Raw genomic sequence first — 19,670 nt, 5'->3', positions numbered from 1 at the left:
GCTGCAGTCGCTTAAGTGCGGCCAGTATCCAGTATTCGGGAGACAGTAGGTTCGAACCCCACTGTCGGCAGCCCTGAAAATGGTTTTCCGTGGTTTCCCATTTTCACACCAGGCAGATACTGGGGCTGTACCTTAATTATGGCCACAGCCGCTTCCTTCCCACTCCTAGCCCTTTCCTGTCCCATCGTCGCCATAAACCTATCTGTGTCGATTCGACGTAAAGCAACTAGCAAAAAGAAACAAAATAGCTACAAGTGTACATTGTGTAATATATCGTCTCTCTTCGGGAAAAACATGATATCTCCCAATGCTCTACCGATTCATTATCTTCCTTAACACTGGTCGCGCCTCCCAGCCAAATATGGATATTTAGTGCTCAGAACAATATTCGTTGTGTTCATTTTCCTATGCTTACGTGTTGATTGACTTATTTACGCACTTCAACAGTATAATGCCATTCAGTGCCGGATTAAGGTGTTTGGGGGCCCTGGGCTATTTAAAAATGTGGGGCCCCTTCTTCGTAACAACACATAAGACTAGCATACTGAAGTCGTTATAGAACTACTTCCACTTAAATTGATGAACAGGGAAGTGTTAAAATAGACTACAATTTTTCCCTATTTTTCATGTTAAAATTTCATAATGCCAAAACATCTTTTACATTTGTCTCATCATCACTATCAAATCGACATACAAAACAGAACTTACGTGTTTTGGCACCTCTAGGATATTTTCTATTCATTTTACAAGAACATTACAGTTGTAACTTACGAATGGTTCAATAATCAGAGGTGAACTGGAAGTTCTCTTCCTGATGCAAAGGTATAGTATAGCATGCGCATTCCACCGTGCTTTCCCTGTCCCCTCCCGCTCACTTCCTAGACCTCTGCCCGTACTCGGAAGCTGCCAGATTTAAATTTTCATCAGCAATAACCTTTACAATAATTACAGTGCGTAAGTAGTGAGGATTTGTGTCTCCGGACGGTAATTGATTCTAGCAGTGATGAAATACCAACGCGGACAGCTGATAGGAAGGAAGGAAGGAAGGAAGGAAGGAAGGAAGGAAGGAAGGAAGGAAGGAAGAGTGCATGTTCGATATTTTGCAAGCGTAAATATTCATATACATGCACGAAGGTGGAGTAGCAGGCCTTTTTCTACAATTTTAGGTTCGGCCAACGGCCGGGGCCCCTTAGCACGCGGGGCCCGGTGCTGCAGCCCCTTTAGCCCCCCCGTTAATCCGGCCCTGATGCCATTAAGGTTCATTTTCCTTTACACGTTAGCATACGAAATGAACACAACGAAAATTGTATCAACAAGGGTGCTGTCCGGGTGTAGAATGGGGAAGGCGCGCGACCTATCTGATTTTGACCGAGCGCAGGTTGTAATGGCCCGAAGACTCGGCACGAACATTTCGGAAACTGTCGGGTGTTCGAGGTGTGCTGTGGTGAGTGTCTTCAACAAGTGGCGAAACCAAGGCGAAACGTCGAGGGGTTCAGTGGCCACCCCTCATTACTGAGGTTGAGCAGACTGGTAAAACAGGACAGGCGGCGAACTGTGGCGAAACTAACACCCGACTTTAAGGCTGCTCAGAGTACAAGTGTGTTTGAACAAACTGTGCACTGTAAACTCCTAAGGAACACCGCAGCCGACGACCCACGCATGTGCCAATGTTAACTGCACGACATTACGACTGAAATGTGCACGTGACCATCGTTACTGGACGTAAGCGCAGTGGCAGAGCGTTGCAAGGTCTAATGAATCCCGATACCTTGTTAATCATGCCGATGGGAGTGTGCGAATCCGTAGTCTTAAAGCGGAACAGCTCCTTGACAAGTGTACTTACTGCGGGACGGAGACAAGCAGGCGGCGGCTCAATTATGCTCTGCAGAACGTTCACGTGGACATCCATGGGTCCAATGTAGCTCGGGTAAGGCACCATGTTGGCCGAAATGTATCGTACACTGGTTCCAGACCACGAACACCCCTTCATGGCGATCATGTTTCAAACGGCAGTAGCATTCTTCAGCAAGAAAATGCGCCATGTCACAACGCCAGGAGTGTGATGGAGTGGTTCGAGGAAAACAGTGCCGAGTTCGAATTGATGTACTGGCCCCCAACTCGCCAGATGTTAACCCTATCGAACACATCTGGTATGTGATTGAATGTGGCGTCAGAGCTCGCCACTCCCTTCCCGAAATTTACGGGAATTAGGTGACTTGTGTGTGCAGATGTGGTGCCAAGTCCCTGCAGCGACCTACCAAGGCCTCATTTCTTCCATGCCAAGACGCGTCGCCGCTGTTATCCGTACCAAAGTTGGATATACCGGCTATTAGGTAGGTGGTCATAATGTTCTGGGTGATCAGTGTATTCCGCGATTTACACTTCATAACATTATTTTTGAATATTTTAAATATATCTATTATGCCTTTAAATTGATTATTATTACCGCAAAAATGTAGAAGACATTAGACTATATAAATGATGTAAGGCAACAACGATGACTTTGTTGTAAAATATAGAGGTATTTAAAACAATTTTACTGTGTCATATCTTAACCGTAGGTCATGTCCGACTCGTTGGCTGAATGGTCAGCGTACTGGCCTTCGGTTCAGAGGGTCCCGGGTTCGATTCCCGGCCGGGTCGGGGATTTTAACCTTCATTGGTTAATTCCAATGGCCCTGGGGATGGGTGTTTGTGCTGTCCCCAACATCCCTGCAACTCACACACCACACATAACATTTTCCTCCACCACAATAACACGCAGTTACCTAGACATGACAGATGCCGCCCACCCTCATCGGAGGGTCTGCCTTACAAGGGCTGCACTCGGCTAGAAATAGCCACACGAAATTTAAAAAAACCGTAGGTCATAATCAACGGAATATACAGACCTCTCCAGGGCTAAATGGTTAGCGTGCTGGCCTTTGGCCGAAGGGGTTCCCGGGTTCGATTCCCGGCAGGGTTGGGAATTTTAACCTTAATTGGTTAATTTCGCTTGCAAGGGGGCTGAGTGTATGTGTCGTCTTCATCATCATTTCATCCTCATCACTTCGCGCGGGTCGCCAACGGGCGTCGAATCAAAAGACCTACATCTGACGAGCCGATCTTTTCCTCGGACACTCCCGGTACTAAAAGCCATACGCCATTTCATTTCAACGGAATATACGACCATTTGTGTAAATTTAGTGCATAAATACTATTACATATTTTATGAATATTAAATATTTAGTTACTTATTTCAGTGATATTTACTTCATTTTATGTACTCCACCTTCCCAGCCTATAATATTTGGCGCCGCCTATAATCCCGGGGTCATACACTGGTGCTCCCCGGTGATATCTTCGAATAATATAAGCTAATCTTAAATTTCTAAGCAGGAAGGATAAGAGAGAAAAAAATAACAAAAAGATTATGAATGAGAAACTTTTTTGCCAAAAATTATTGAAAAGGAAAATTTTGGCATAGCGATAACGAAAATTATAAAAAATGACAACACTTCAAATATAAAATTATCACTCACTCTCACTAGGTCGACCGAAACCCATAATGATTTATCAAAGTTAAAAAATCGATTTGATCCATTTAATATTTTATTTTCTTTTTTGCTATTTGCTTTACGTCGCGCCGACACGGGTAGGTCTTACGACGACGATGGGATAGGAAAGGCCTAGGAGTGGGAAGGATGCGGACGTGGGCTTCATTAAGGTACAGCCGCAGTATTGCAGTATTTGCTTGGTGTGAAGATGGGAAACCACAGAAAACCATCTTCAGGGCTGCTGAAGGTGGCATTCGAACCCACTATCTCTCAGATGCAAGCTCACAGCCGCACGCCCTTAACTGCATGGCCAGCTCACCCGGTCATTTTATATTATTTTCCATTAAATACCAATGCTTTATTTGTTAAGTTTGATAAGTAGACCTCTTTCAAATTTAATCCAATTCCACTCATTAAATTACTGACATAAGTGCAATATTGCTTCGTTAACTCCAACTCCAAAGAAATACATATTGAGTGGTTGAAATATCATTTCATTCGATAAATTCATATTTACGATTTCGTTTAAACAAGATTTTGCCAACGTCAATTTAATTAATCAGTTTATTTTAACTACCTCGCATTGGGTTTCGTCATTTATTTATAACATTATTTCCAAAACATAGTTGACCTGTGTTATCTTTATCAATTAATTTTAGTGGCATTTCATTAAAAACATAAAATTACATTTATTCATTAGTCGTCGTTATTAAATCATCATCTATTATGGCTTCCTACATTCTATCTACAACACCTAACATGAAACTAACACGGACTGACGAATATATCGGATAGGACTACTGCATAAGACTATGTGATTTTTACAAAAATATACTAACCCCACACATACATAAGCAGCTGTTTTATATTCACAGTCACACTAAGTAAAACACAATCTGTAGCGAAGGGCCCTACGTGATACGAATAACACAAAATACCCCCAAAACTTACATCTACACTGACTCTACTGCAGCCGGAATAGAACCCCTGCCTCGAACATAGCAACACATGGAACTGAATCCATAAATCAAAAACTACCAGAACCACAAATCGAAATTTGCGTTGCCTTAATATACAATAAACACAATTAACATATAACAACAGTATAAATCAAGCTATAATAACCATCAGGAAATACAAAGTCCATTGACCTGGTCGAGAGTCGAAGTGGCGTTCATGGAGACGTTTCATTACAGTGACCTGAAAATCCCTACCTTTAATTAGAGTAATACAAATGACGTTAAATCTTTAAATATCTATGTGCTGTGGCCTACCTGATCAATTAGAGTTATCTAATAAATGATATCGTAACTATTCTTTGATGACCCAACTTCAACACGTGAGAACATAGTACTGTGGAGAAGATTCGACTTGGAATATAAACACATCTATTTCCTTCGCGCCTCAGCAATATAACTGACATCACTTGACATGTTCTCGGCGAGCTCACTCAATCTCTTCCAAGCAATACTTCATATAATCCAGCCTTCACTGGGCTTGTGAACAAATATTCCTTACAATCTACATTTCGGAATACACAGTGTCTTGCCTTCAATCATCATATCCACTGGTTCAAACCTCACCAGGATTCACACTATTATTCATCGAGAACACTTAATATCTTTACATTAAAATATACTTGACGATATCTCGTTTCACGTTATCGTTGCTTCACTTCCTCTCACTAGCGTTCTGAGTGTTAAAGTATCCTATCTCAAACAAGGCTCAAGAATAAACTTAATATTGAAATATTAAAAAAATAACTCACAGCACATATCATTAACCTGACAAAGTCAAATCACTTATCGATGAACAAAGGCACTATATACACACTGTAATGTCTACCGATGGTCGCTGGTTCAAATCCGCAGCACAGTATAAATGAACTTCTCTCGAAGATTGTGAATACTCATTCAACATGACATTACTATAACTAACATGCCCCATGAACTACTTAAATATACTAAATGCTATTCTTATTAAAATATTAACATACACTGATATTATTTCAGAAGATCATTACCACACGCTTATATCATTTCAGAAGGTCGTATAACACGACACACGGTTAGGAATATATTCTAAGGATCAAAATAACATTAACACACGCAGATTATATATACAAAATACACAACCCCAAGGCATTCGTACTATACAATTAACTACCTAAATCTAGCTGACCCTTGCTACATTTTAAAAATCAAATAAAACTTAACCATAGTATTTAAAAATTTACAAAACAAGCTGATTCATGCATAGTGGAGTTAGATAAAATCAGATGTACTCATCTTAGTCCGGTCCATTCCCTGTTCAGCCACGCACCACCTCAGCCATCGGGTCGGCCCATCGATGCGGTGCTCACTCCATCATGACGGAAACAAAACCGTCAATAAAAATTCTCCTCTTGAGGTCCATGTTCTTGTCACAATTTACGTACGGCACAATTGGTACACACGTGTCCGCACAAAATTGGTAATAACTCAGCATACACAAAATACAAATACATTATAATACAAATTATAAACACAAAAATACAATCATCCCTCTCTCGCGTTCAGTTCCCGGAACAGTCTAATATGCTATTTTAGCAATAATCCGCGATTCAATATTAAATCAAACTCCAGCGTGCCCTGCAACTTCATCTATATCCAAGTTTACTCCTGCTTGACGAACAAGTCTATCGACACTTTACACGTAATAATTTAATTCTAAGGTAATTTGAATATATTTAATTCACTTTATTAAGTCCAATAGTAAACAGGTTATTGTTCCTTTACGTCGATAAACGCTCAGTCCACGTTTTTCCGGCGACGATCACAATACGCGTCCGAACCGTTCAGTCCCGAATTTAAGAGTACAGTTTTGCTCCTCACCGCTTGGCGTCCTCCCGTCCGCGAGGCTCGTGGAACAAGCGTCTTGGGATTCTCCTGACCAGTTTCATCATATCCTGCTTCCAGCTGCCACATATCTAATTAAAAAGGTTTGTCAGGATATCTCAAATTCATTATTATAATTACGTGAAAGTCATATTTGTCTTTAATAATCACTTCCTATGGATTTAAGCTTATATAACAGCGCGTTCATATTGGTGTCCCTGCTGCTGCCTCATTTCTTTCCTCGCGCGCTATCTTGTGATTCGCTGGTTTGAAAGTTCTGCCAACTTAATTTATTATCTCTGTCGCATGTTGATCTCACGTTTCTCCCACTAGAGTGCAAGGTTCCATCGCCTTCTTTCTGATGAAATATCCGCTGTTCTTTACACGTGCGCTGTCGAAGATATAAATGTTAGCAAGCTGGATTCCGACATACATCCTGCTTCACATATAGATTCTACCTCGAATAATATGACTTTTGTCCAGCTACAACAATTATATGCCAATGAAATGTCGTATGGCTTTTAGTGCCGGGATATCCCAGGACGGGTTCGGCTCGCCAGGTGCAGGTCCTTCTATTTGACGCCTGTAGGCGACCTGCGTGTCGTGATGAGGATGAAATGATGATGAAGACAACACATACACCTAGCCCTCGCGCCACTGGAATTAACCAATGAAGGTTAAAATCCCCGACCCGGTCGGGAATCGAACCCGGGACCCTCTGAATCGAAGGCCAGTACGCTGACCGTTCAGCCAACAAGTCGGACATATGCCAATGATATGAAACAACTGGGTTTAGTACATATTTCGCTCTTTGATTCTGCATAAAATATGGGCCCTATTAATAACGGTTGTGCGTTTGCGACGTGAGATGGGTTAGTATATTCTTATCTGTACTAAAAAATCTGAACGTAGGCAACACTTTTGCCACTCGAGACGTTTGAGTACGTTATTATTATCACTAAATATAAGGTCTTACAATGTAGTCCTTAGTTCAATTACGCGATTTAATTTCATCAAAATCATTATCAAGCATTTACTCCCTAATACACGAAAAGGGAATTATAAGATGATCAATCAGCACTTCCCCTCGCCCCTTCACTGAACAGAGTTATTGCCTACAGCATTTAGGCGCATTTCTACAAAGCAACAATGACCGGAGCAGGGAACCTGGTTTCAGCTCAAATGTAGTCACTGGAGATAATGGACGATTAGCAGGTTGCGTTAAGTGCGAATCTTTCTCAGAATTACTAAAGTGACAGTGAATGATTACTAAAATCATTATTTGTCTCGCTTCTTCATAACTCCACCAAATCACAATCACTGACAACTTTACGCTACGTAACAATATTGAAAATATATGTTTTTGTAGGACGAAACATTGCATCCATCGTTTATTAGAGTGTGTTTTATGTGTGTTTGTCACAGGTACCAATGTTATATTGACGGTGCGCGAGCAATACCTCACATCCCACAATGTTCTTCCGATCTATTGTCCTCTTTATGACTGATCATGCCTTCCAGCCACACATGGATATGCAGTCCATCAGAACGACGTTCGTTGTGTTCGTTTTCCTGTGCTAATGTGTAAAGGAAAATGAATCTTAAATTTATTTTACAGTAAGAGTGCGTAAATACTTAATGCAAATGTACATCCCTACAGTACGGCACCATAAGGTTAAATTTCCTTTACATATATATTGCCTACATCAATCGTGCATTGGCACTGCCGGTGGCTCCAAGTAGCCTACACAGTGGCCTCCACGGTATGCACTAGCCATGCGTCTTGGTACGTGTGCTATTTAACAAGTGATGAGCCCAACTTAGCACACGGGGGGGCGAAACGCTGGCAACCAGGAATGAGTTAGCTGGAAAATGTATAATGTCCAATAATGGACCAACTATATTGGTATTATAAATTTACTCATTCGGGACAAATATTTCAAGTTCCCTATGGGAATCAACATCTATATCATCAAATGCAGTGAGGTGTGAGATTGCTAGAATTTTGGGGAGTGGTGCAACTGATGGTGTTCTTCACCTTCCTCATCGTTGACAGTGAGCGATTGGCTGTCTCTGCTGTTTTTGTGGGCTCAAAAGGTGTCATTGTGAGTGCATATATAGGCAGAGAACTGTGCTAACAACTACGTCACGTTATTTAACTCTATTCACTATTAATCGCATTAATGTGGAGCAATTAAGGTTACGCACAGACAAGTTCGACTGGTGTGGATTTCCTCTGTTCCTTGACCTAACTCCAATAATAATTTCTGGTATAAGCATATACATTGGTATAGAGCATCCAGCCTTAGGAAAAGACTACAGGTCTTATGTGCTTTTACTTCTATTGGTGTTACCCACTTTAGTTCTACATGTATATAAAATCATAATGAATATCTATCAAAACTTATAATTGTTCTTATGAAACAAGCATTAGTTGTGCCATACAATACTGACGAAGACGTAACATTATTTTGATATCTTTGAGTTTATCCTTTTAAATATTGTATAACCGGTTCAGTACACGGAACAGCCGGCCATGCCTGTCGCATCGCGCGCCACATTTCAGCGTGTAGTGCGGAAGTGTGTACAGTAGTCAACACGTGTAATAATTCAGCTTAACTACTGCGAATCATCATTGGTGAGGTCAGCGCGGCATGTTTCCCGTTTTCCGTGTGTCACTCATTACAGTAATTGCTTATAGGGAGATATTCGGCAGATTGAAGTGATCGTCTTTCTGGGGCGCGTAGTGTTTTGTTATAAATACAGTATATTGTGTTTCATTTTTCGTGTGTTACATTGCCTTTGGTTGTGTGTATCGTGTATTTTTTTTGCGTGTTTAGTATTTTATATAATCAATCAGCGAGTAATACATTTAAATTGTGGCTTAACATGTGAAAAGGAGAGGTGGTGAAGTTGTCGGGAGAAAGGAACGGCAAATGGTGCTTAATACATTTTCATATTTGAAAACAAAGCATCCAGGACAAAGTATAAGCTGGGTAGTAGATAAAGCCGCAAAGGATTTAGGTATTTCGAGGTCTTCCGTCTTCAAAATAAGGAAGGAAGCCAGCGAAGGGCCACTCCAGAGTCCCAGCAAGAAGCGGGAAAGGAATAAGTTAATTCGCTGTAATTCCAGACTCATTAAATACGATGATTTTGTCATAAGTGGAATACAGCGCATTGTTCATGAATTCTATTTTAGAGATGAACCGCCAACTCTGAACACAATCCTCACTTCCGTAAACAGCAACCCCGAACTACCTTATTTTAAGAAATCATACGAATAGGTGATTCAGCATTCTGTGTTTTATGTTGCGGAAGAATACTTAAGTTATCGTATTTTGTGATAAACATGAAGCCCTTGTATCTGTTGTCACTTATGAGTAAATTTATCTGAAGTGAGCTGAAGGATTCATCACCGAGATAGAGATATCTCGCCGTCAGCTTCCTGTGTTGTAACCACACAGTTTTTGCCTTAATAGTGAAATGTTTGTGGGGGCTAATAGACTCAGCACTGCGCTCCCTGAAAGCAATAACGATTCAACTCTCTCAGAAACAAGACAATCATTTTGATTTCTGGACACGCATCTTATTATTGTTATTATTATTATTATTATTATTATTATTATTATTATTATTATTATTTAGTTCGCATCCCTACATGTTCAAACTCTTACTCTGTTTCGAATGATACAGTCAGAGGGCTGTTATCCTTAGAAACGTTATGGCAAAACGAAATTTCATGACTGTAATTTTCATTAACGATGGAGATAATCCGGCATTTATATAATTTATATACCAAGCGATGTATAATTTTATGTCATCACTGTATTTCACAAGCAGTGACCGAGCCGCGGTGAGTGAGCGAGTATGGCAGCAGTGGAAGGCAGCAGGCCCATAAGGCTTGGTACAGCTGTTGCAAGACAAATAATAATAATAATAATAATAATAATAATAATAATAATAATAATAATAATAATAATAATAATAATAATAATAATAATAATAATAATAATAATGCCGGATTATCTCCAGTCGTTAATGATGCTCTATAGAGTACAGTATATTGTACGCGTTTCTGTGTGCATTTTTAAATTCGGGGAATAGCAATTATTTGCCTGGTTAAAATAGATTGTCGTGGCTCGGATAGTTAAGATAGTGTATTTCGATTGTAGCCTTGTACTTATTTCGTAATTTTGAGCGTTGCGTTGATAATACATTTTTTTTTGTCTCAGGCGTAACTGCGGTAATTTCTCGTACCCTGCTGTTGTTTTCTGTTTGCGAGCATCACTTTATCATAGAAAGGTGACATTGCCATTGGTTCGGTATGTCCACTCATCATAAGAATTACATTTCGTAATTTGTGATTTCGCTTGAGCTATTTGCAAATAACGTCGTTATTTAATGCGTAGTTCAGAACCACCAAATTAGTCATTCCTTCCTAAATATGAATATTCTCTGCAGAGAACACTTTTCCTATTGACGAAAATATTCCTTGAATAATATCGCAATATAGCATTTCTAGGGCAGTGTAGTTATGATTAGTAGTTACTAATCGTTACCCAACGCCAGAATGTCTACTGTTTTCCAAATATTTAGGATTACACCAATTGCCTACACTTCTTATGCCCATCCTGAAATTTCCGTGCATGAACGCATATTGTATTTGGCTGGTTCCTTTCTTTTCAGGTCGATGGCTTGTTCCATGTGCATCGTGTTCTTCTAGAGACTCCTGTATATGGAGCCAGTCTCGTTGGCAACCTTACACTTGTACACATCATACCCTGGATCGTTCTCGCCTGGCAAGCTGTTTGCAAGGAAAGAAGGTAAGTGCCATCATAGCAGTCTACGTTTCTTTGTGACGAATATCATGGTTGAATAATCTCCCTCTGTTGACTGTCTAATTAAAGGTTAAAACCAAATAATGCTTAATAATGTATTCGACACATTTTCAATTTTAATCGTGTACTGTGTACTGATCATTGTTCATTGTTTAACACAACCTGAAGTTTGTAAGTTATCCGCTACTTACTCAAATCAACATTGACTACTATACCCTACGACTGGAGGTGTTTAATGATTCATATGAGCTGCTCCTCTTGTAAGCAGCATGGCACTGAAGAAAGATACACATCGGGTTTGTATTTCGAGTCACTTAGATGACAAGAAAAGTTTAAGAAAACACAGACCAGGCCGGAAATTGAACCCGAGACACCTTGGACCAAAAGCCATCTTGCTGACCAGGGAATCACGCAACTGGACAAACAGAAAAGGTAAAAATATGAAAAATCTCACGGAAACAGCGATAACAATTAATTACTCGTGTATAAAATGGTTTTAATTTTACTTGCAACATTAATATCAATGAACAATATTACAATGGCCAAGTATTTATATATTTGATTGCAAAAGTGTCCATTTTATGGCAATTAGTAGTGATCCATATGACAAGGTAAAACATGTTTTCAGAAGTTTTCAGAGTTTCAAACTTTTATCCCTGCTAATTTATATGCAGATTAAGTGCGTCCACCCGCACACAATAGTAGGTAAGAATTAAATCTTGATATTACTCTTATATCAATATATTTTAGGGCGTTACATCTTAGATTTGTTCTTCAATTTGCTTTTAAAAATCAGAATTTCAAATTCTAATATATACAACTAATTACTTATTTACCGTTTACCAATTTGGTCCCAACGTAGATTTAAGTGTTTGAGCTATATCAATTCTAATTTTTGGAGATTACGTTAAGTATTGTTATTTCAAACTTTGTCATGATTTTAGGAATGTTCAACAAATGGCCGTTAGTGTAAATAGGCGTACTATAAATGAGTATGTTTTCCAAGGCAATTTTACTAACTTTCTTTTAAAATGAGTATGGCCATGTTGAAAAAATTATATCAGATATTGAATTCATTCAAACATTCTAGTGTATCTCGCTTTAATTTCTTAAAAGAAAGGATGTACAGCTTCTTCAATCTAAGAGCTATTACAAAAAATACTAAATATATAAATATATTCATGGAGCAATAATAACATAACTTGTGTTGAAGAAGTACACCTTACATATCTTAAAACCACACTTAAGAAACACATATCCTTGATTTATTTTGATATAACGAATGTAATAATAAGTTTACCGAACTGAGTAGCTCCGAAGGTAGAGGACTAGCCTTCTGAATCCGTGTTGGCAGGCTCGATCCTGGCTCAGTCCGGAGGATAAGCCATCCTCGTGTCGGCACATTAACCGACACGTAAAGGAATTCCTGCGTGTCTCTTCGAAACCAATAAAAAGTAGTTAGTAGGACATAAAACTAATGATAGGCCTAATAAAATGATGTTCGAGCTCCACCGTCGACAAACTTGAAGATTTGTCCCTAGTTTCTCCATATTGCGCTAGGCAAATGCTGGGGTTGTACCTTAATGAAGGGCATAACAACTTCCTTCTCAATCCTAACCTTCTCCTAATCTTGAGTCGCCAAAAACCTCCCGTGTGATAGTGCGACAATGAACAACTAGCAAGGTACTGCTCTTAAGACTTCTACTATAATGTGATACGATAGAACAAAACAAACATAATCAACTCCCAAACCACTTCTCATTGTTTATTAACGGCTCAAGAAAGCAAAACAAACGTTCCACCGCTATCATATCTTCCAGTGCAAACCTGCGATGAATATCATGCATTAGAACTATAAGGCTTAATCCGTATCAAGCCACAAAGCGGCTTTTGTGGTAAATATTTCCAGTCCTATACGGTAGCATTGACGAGTTCGCGAAGAGCGGCGAGTGGGGTAGGACTCCGTGAAGTATCGCTTTCAATATGCCCCACGCTTACTCGATTGCATTCATGTCTGGGAACTGTGCAGGCCTCTCCATTCAGCTTATGTCGTGTCAGCAAAGACACTGTCGTGCTGTCACAGTACGAAGAAGTCCTGCATTGTTACCGATTGTGACCAACATTTAAAAGGTGTGCTCAAACGTCACAACCTATCACATGTTTTGAAAGAGAACGCCTACTTAATGAACGGCTGAGCTCGCTAGCTACAGTCACTTAAGCGCAGCCAGTATCCAGTATTTTGGAGATAGTGGGTTCGAACCCCACTGTCGGCAGCCCTGAAGATGGTTTTCCGTGGTTTTCCATTTTTACACCAGGCAAATGCTGGGGCTGTACATTAATTAAGGCCACGGCTACTTCCTTCCCAGTCCTAGCACTTTCCTGTCCCATCGTCGCCATAAGACTTATCTGTGCGACGTAAAGCAACTTGTAAAAAGAATACCGAACTCAATCAGGTAGTATACGCCTTATCACTGAAACCGACACCTACAAGCCTTGTACCGCAGCTCTAACATCCAAAACCAACTGGGAACGTATTTAAAATATGTTGTGCACGTTCAAACACGGATTGAATCAATTCATATGTAAAATTACGTGGAAATCCTCTAACACCATCCGAATTTTGGCATACAAGATTCGCTGTTTGAAAGCTGTATGAGAGAGGTCTTTTTCGGTGTTCGATAAATAAATGTACTTGATAACGAAAGACGCGAGTGACGTGAAGCCAATTAGCCTGTGAACTTTGTTAAACTGCTAGCGCAGAAGGCACGTCGATTTTGTACCAGTGAGTGTGAAAATGTAATTGGAGTGAAGGATAAGCAGTTGGTATGCATGTTTCGTGACTTCACGATAAACAAATATATTAACGAAGATGTAACATAAATACATATCAACACATTAGACAGGAATAGTGGTTGTGATGTCAGGGATAAAACTACCCTTCGGTATGATGCTTTCAACAGTTCCGTCAGTGAAACCTCATCTCCAGCGAGAAAAAGGACTTACACATCAGAGTAAATAGGAATCATCAATCCAAAAGTATCAAGGTCCGGTGTGAAACGGTGTATTGGTGACTGAACATAGGAAAATATCTATGAAAATTATAATAATCGTGGTTAGAATTCTTACAGGAAACTTGTGAACACCTATAGACTCATTTCTTCGAAATCTAACCGCAAATGAATTATAGACTATGTGACTCGCGACAGGCGAGAACCGAGCCACTTCAGGGGAAGCAGGTCATCAATATTGAAGGCTGTAAAAGTGTCTGTAACAGTACAGTTTCGCAGAACAATCGACAAAACATCGCCAGTTAACATGCAGACATGGGCTTTGGAAGCTGCTAGGGAAGTTGTCTGGAAAATTTTAAAGCTTATTTGCATTCCCTCAGTGACTTCAGCGATGAATACAATATTTCTTTTAGGTACGTCAGTACTTCCAAGGCTCGCAAAGATAATCAAAAACATGTATGTATGTATGTTTAGTCCTCAGCCCGAAGGCTGGTTGGATCCTCAACAGCTCCGCCATCAGCTGTCATAAATGGCCTAGGCATCACTGAAGAGGCGTACTAGGGAAATGAGGAGTGAGGTAGTTTCCCGTTGCTTTCCTCACCGAGCCAGAAGTTGCTATTACATATCAGTCTGCCAAGCCCACTGAAATGCGTGCGCCAACTGACCCTATGAGCAACATTTTCACACCATTCATAGCAGGAACTGGCTGCATAAGGAATGGCAATACTAGCATCACTCATACCTCAGTCACTTCCATCTTGTCAAAGCCAAGGATAAAGCTGAGACAGATCAATGAAAGTAACAATATTGCTCTAGCCCATACCAGAAGACATAGTGCACTGTAAACACTACGTCCTGCCAGCAAAGGCATATCAAAAACATAGTACACGTATTACAACAGATGTTTGTAGAAAATGTGAACATGTGAATTAAAGACGAAAAAATTGTTAACGATCGTGTGTGGAAGAGTCACCAAATTCAATATTATCATGAACTCTCGTCTTCTTCAACTCTGTCATACAGTGAGGAAAATCAACAGTTGGAGTGTTTATGTCTATTTAGAGCTCAACATAAATTCCCACGATAGATAAGGCCGAATCCATGGATGGTTGTTAAGCGAGCCAGCTTTACATCTGGTTTCAGGAAACACAGGACACTTTTGGTCCCAATTTCCAAAGTAAACAGGAACAATATGTCCGAGAAACTTCGAGGCGAATAAAAGCCAGAACATGACCAAAATATACATGGAATATTTTTACAAACAATTCTCGGTGAACATTTGTGTGAGACGGGTCTTTTGCTTTTCGATCACTAGTCAGGACACAAGGGCTTTAGAGTGATAGAGGAATATGTCCCCAAGTCTTACTGCCCACTGATATGAAAGTGTTCACTCAGGCTACAAATACTACCAAATACTACCAAACTTTATACGTATATACTTCTTAGTCGGAAAATCCTTATAGCGAGATTGTTGATTTTGTAATATTCGAAACTGACAAACCACAGGTCTTCTTACGTGATCGATATTTCATCTCAGACTTCACTCTGTAATACAAGCAACTTTATGCACCGAGGTAAATAATTGTGATGAAATACGCGTGGCAAAAGGCTGGTTACGAATTTGATACAGCTGTATCATTTTACAGTGTAAGCACTGTGGCTTTTGATACACGAGCGCTCCAGTGGGATATACCAGAGAATATGTTGCATGTCATAATGTTGTTCTTGCCAAGTATGCATACCATATGCCTGCACTGTACTATAATCACTTCATTAAAACTCCAAATTTGCATTTTGATGACGAATAAGGGAATAATATTTCACTATAGGGAATAGAAATCTGTAAGTACTGAATTTGCTAATACTGTACATATTACTTCAAGCGAATAACTTGTTGCTGTTGTCCAAATAATAACCGATTTCCAAATGTCTTTATGTCTCGTGTTGATCTGCGTTTCGAAAATGTCATTTTCATGGCATTATTTCCACAGCGACATTGTGATTTTTTATATATTAACTTCATTATCAATCATTCAAACATAGTATATAAATTCGGATCTTTAGATGAATAACTTTGAAGGATGTTAGAACAAGCAGCACTTTGTATATTAAACCGATTCTTACTCTGTTTTAGCAGTTCAAGCTGGAGTACTTCCCTTCTTAGAAATATTGTAAAATCTTCCAGCATGAGAAACATGTCACCTTGATGTTGCTGATATATGACATAGAGTACTTCCTAACCTCATCCCAATGAAATCCGTTGTCCTAAACATCACCAAAAAATTCCCTTTTACTATCAATATATTTTCAAAACATTCCCTGACCTCACCAGCCCTTGCCTTGGATCCATATTTTTCAAAGCGTTGTTCATCTTTTTCTCTTCATTTCTGAGATTCTTTTCCATTTTCCGAAAAGGCTTCTCCGTAACCTGGCCTAATAGATCCACATTATTTTTCAATTCTTTCTTGGATTTTGCAGTTGTTTGTTTGGGTTCTCTTTCTTTATTCCTTGCAATGTTCTTGACTATCGGGCGAGTTGGCCGTGCGGTTAGGAGCGCGCAGCTGTGAGCTCGCATCCGGGAGATAATGGGTTCGAACCCCACTGTCGGCAGCCCTGAAGATGGTTTTCCGTGGTTATCCCATTTTCACACCAGGCAAATTCTGGTGCTGTACCTTAATTAATGCCACGGCCGCTTCCTTCCCATTCCTAGGCCTTTCCTGTCCCATCGTCGCCAAGAGACCTATCTGTGTCGGTGCGATGTAAAGCAATTAACAAAAAAAATATTCTGGACTTAGAAGATTTAGTTGTTTGAATTCACTTTACATGTGACATTTCCTACATTTGCCTGCAACTTTCCTGTATTATTCCACCATAGAGTACATCTATTCTCATCAGCAGCCACTGTAAAAAGTTGCTGATATTCATGCTACCATATTCATTTCTACATGCCAGTTTCAGCCTACATCTACTCTAATATGTTTGTCATAGGCTTTACCTTCCTATTCACAGCAATTCATTCAATTATTTCCACCAACCTGTCCCTCTTTCTGATCAAATGTTTGTCAAATCGTTCTATTTCCACCAGCTTGATTCAGTATATCTGCATTTGTGATATGATCTACTAAGATCACGTTCAATATGCTTTTCTAACAGCACATTTCGGAGATTTCTGTCCATACTTGCTGTCTGTAGTAGTTATTGTCCATGTTTCACTAACAAACGATACCATGCTCCACAAAAACACCTTCAAATTCCTAATATGCGTCTCCGTATGTGCGTTTATATGAGCAAATAGCTCGTTGAGGGAAGTGTTACTGCCAACTGATATGAAAGTGTCCACTCAGGCTACAAGCACTCGCCCACCTAGTGAGAGACTAAATCGTTTTCTAAACGATTAGTATGGTGATTTCGAGGATCTAACAGCATGTGACTTCCAGACCCAAATATCTATATATATAAAGTAACTTGTCCTGACTGACTGACTGACTGACTGACTGACTGACTGATTCATCATCGCCGAGCCAAAACTACTGGACATAAAGAAATGAAATTTTGGGGATATATTCATATTAAGATGTAGGTGCTCGCTAAGAGAGGATTTTTGGATATTCCATCGCTAAGGGGGTGAAAAGGGGGGTGAAATTTTAAAATGAGTGTACCTATTGAACCCATGACCTTTGTGCCCTAAGAACATTATGCATAAATCGACAATCATTTAAAAGTTGGATTCTTGATAGCATGGATTTGACACGTGACGAGGGGGTGATTACCTTCGGTCCCACGCTCTGGGATACGTGACGTCAGCCACACGTGTCGACGGCGGAAGAATCTCAAGTCATTTTTGTGAACTATTTCAAAGCGCGTGTACATGGCGTGATCCAAGCCAAGTCAAAAGTATAGTGCCTATCAAAGGAGGTCAATCATCTCACAAATCGAACCCGTAAAAATTTTAAATGTCCATGAACACTACCGCCAGAAATGTAGCAAGCATGTAGTCACTTTCAAAACTCTTGAAATTACAGTTTAGTTAACTCAGAAAATTTATAGAAATTTTCTTGGCGGGAAAGGGAGATATCAGAAGAGAGGGGGTAACTGCTATAAATATGAAGGGACGCCATGACGAAGTCTCCTTCTCCGGCATTTGTGATACAAAGCGGACGAAAAATTGTTGAGCTGCTCTGCGAAATCAAACCAACGAAAGTAGACTGAGTTCAACTACAGATTTTTGCCATTGTGGCTAGGTCTTGTCTCCATGAGGAGATAGTTTTCTTGAGTGAAATAATTGTACCAGATAGGACGGTCAAAGTACTGAATAAATTCTAATGTGATTAAGTAATTCGTGTGCGGAAATAACTATAGTCCATCGTGTGCGCTCAGCAAGCAAGTGAAGGGTATTTTCTTTTTTTTATGCTTTATTCCAGGAAACCTGAAGAAACATTATGATCTGTACGGCCATGAATGTAAAAATGGCTAAATAAAATGCCAGGGTCGCAGGTGAGCCCTATGACGAACAATGGTGTGACTACATGAGGTAGGTGACTTTCCATCTTACTACCTCTTATATCTTGTCTCATGATCTCTAAAAGTGTATTTGAATGGGGATATACGACGCAGTGGTCACCCCTAATAAGTTTTGTAAATGTGAGAGTACGACTAAAAGAGTCATTTGTTTTATTTTCCACTTGGATAAATTTTTGAAGTCTTGCGAGTGCCGTATAATGTTGTAAAAGGTTATTGAATAGGGTTCCGAAGTGATATCACGTTCAATGTAGATCGTCATCCGTGTGAGTGTTCTGCCTATATATTTTGATGCCAAATTAAGATGTTCATTCGACGTAAAATTTTTCTGTCTGCAATTTGACGTTAATAATAATAATCCATGGTCACTCATTTTCAATCGAGTGGAAGCGCGCTGTCGGGTGAGAACCTAGGGTGATGAATTTGTTCACGGAGAGAAACGTTTTTCTATGCCCATTTTAAACTGTGTCTGACTGACAATAAAAAGATCTAGTAGAATGTTTCAGTCATTTTCTCGTAAAAATCAAGTTATAAAATACGATGTCATTTATGCGAAGTTATTCATGATTAATGCATTGTGCGATATTAGACGTCGAGATTTCTAGTGAGGATTTTATTCCAGTTCTTTGTCGATGATAATTGTGGAGCGGGGAAACAGAGGTTAGTTTTGTTGATATGAGATTTGTGAATCAGGTTGGACCTGTCATTGAAGCCGGGACACGGAAGCCCGAGGAATGTTTTATATGAGTTGAGATGAGATGTGCGAATCAGGTTAGAGTCCTGTCATTGAAGCCGGGACACGATAGCCCGAGGTATATTTTATAATGTTGGGAATGGAAAGAAGTTCATAGAAATCCATAGCGGTAATAATTGGCGACGCATATAATTAGTGTG

At 39.7% G+C, this 19,670-nt stretch overlaps 1 protein-coding gene across 1 annotated transcript in view; it reads left to right on the top strand.

The window, feature by feature from the left end:
• The window catches only part of LOC136862721 (cadherin-like and PC-esterase domain-containing protein 1), a 1,291,344-nt gene that overhangs the window by 1,009,021 nt on the left and 262,653 nt on the right, over positions 1-19,670 (top strand). Inside the window, exon 14 of the mRNA XM_067138943.2 lies at positions 11,099-11,235. Within this exon, the coding sequence (XP_066995044.2) occupies positions 11,099-11,235 (137 nt within the window). The remainder of the gene's footprint in view (positions 1-11,098; positions 11,236-19,670) is intronic.

The sequence above is a fragment of the Anabrus simplex genome, chromosome 2 (genome assembly GCF_040414725.1).
Source record: "Anabrus simplex isolate iqAnaSimp1 chromosome 2, ASM4041472v1, whole genome shotgun sequence".
Lineage (NCBI taxonomy): Eukaryota > Metazoa > Arthropoda > Insecta > Orthoptera > Tettigoniidae > Anabrus > Anabrus simplex.
Note: the sequence above shows the minus strand (reverse complement) of the source record. Positions and strands in the feature narration are given on the sequence as shown.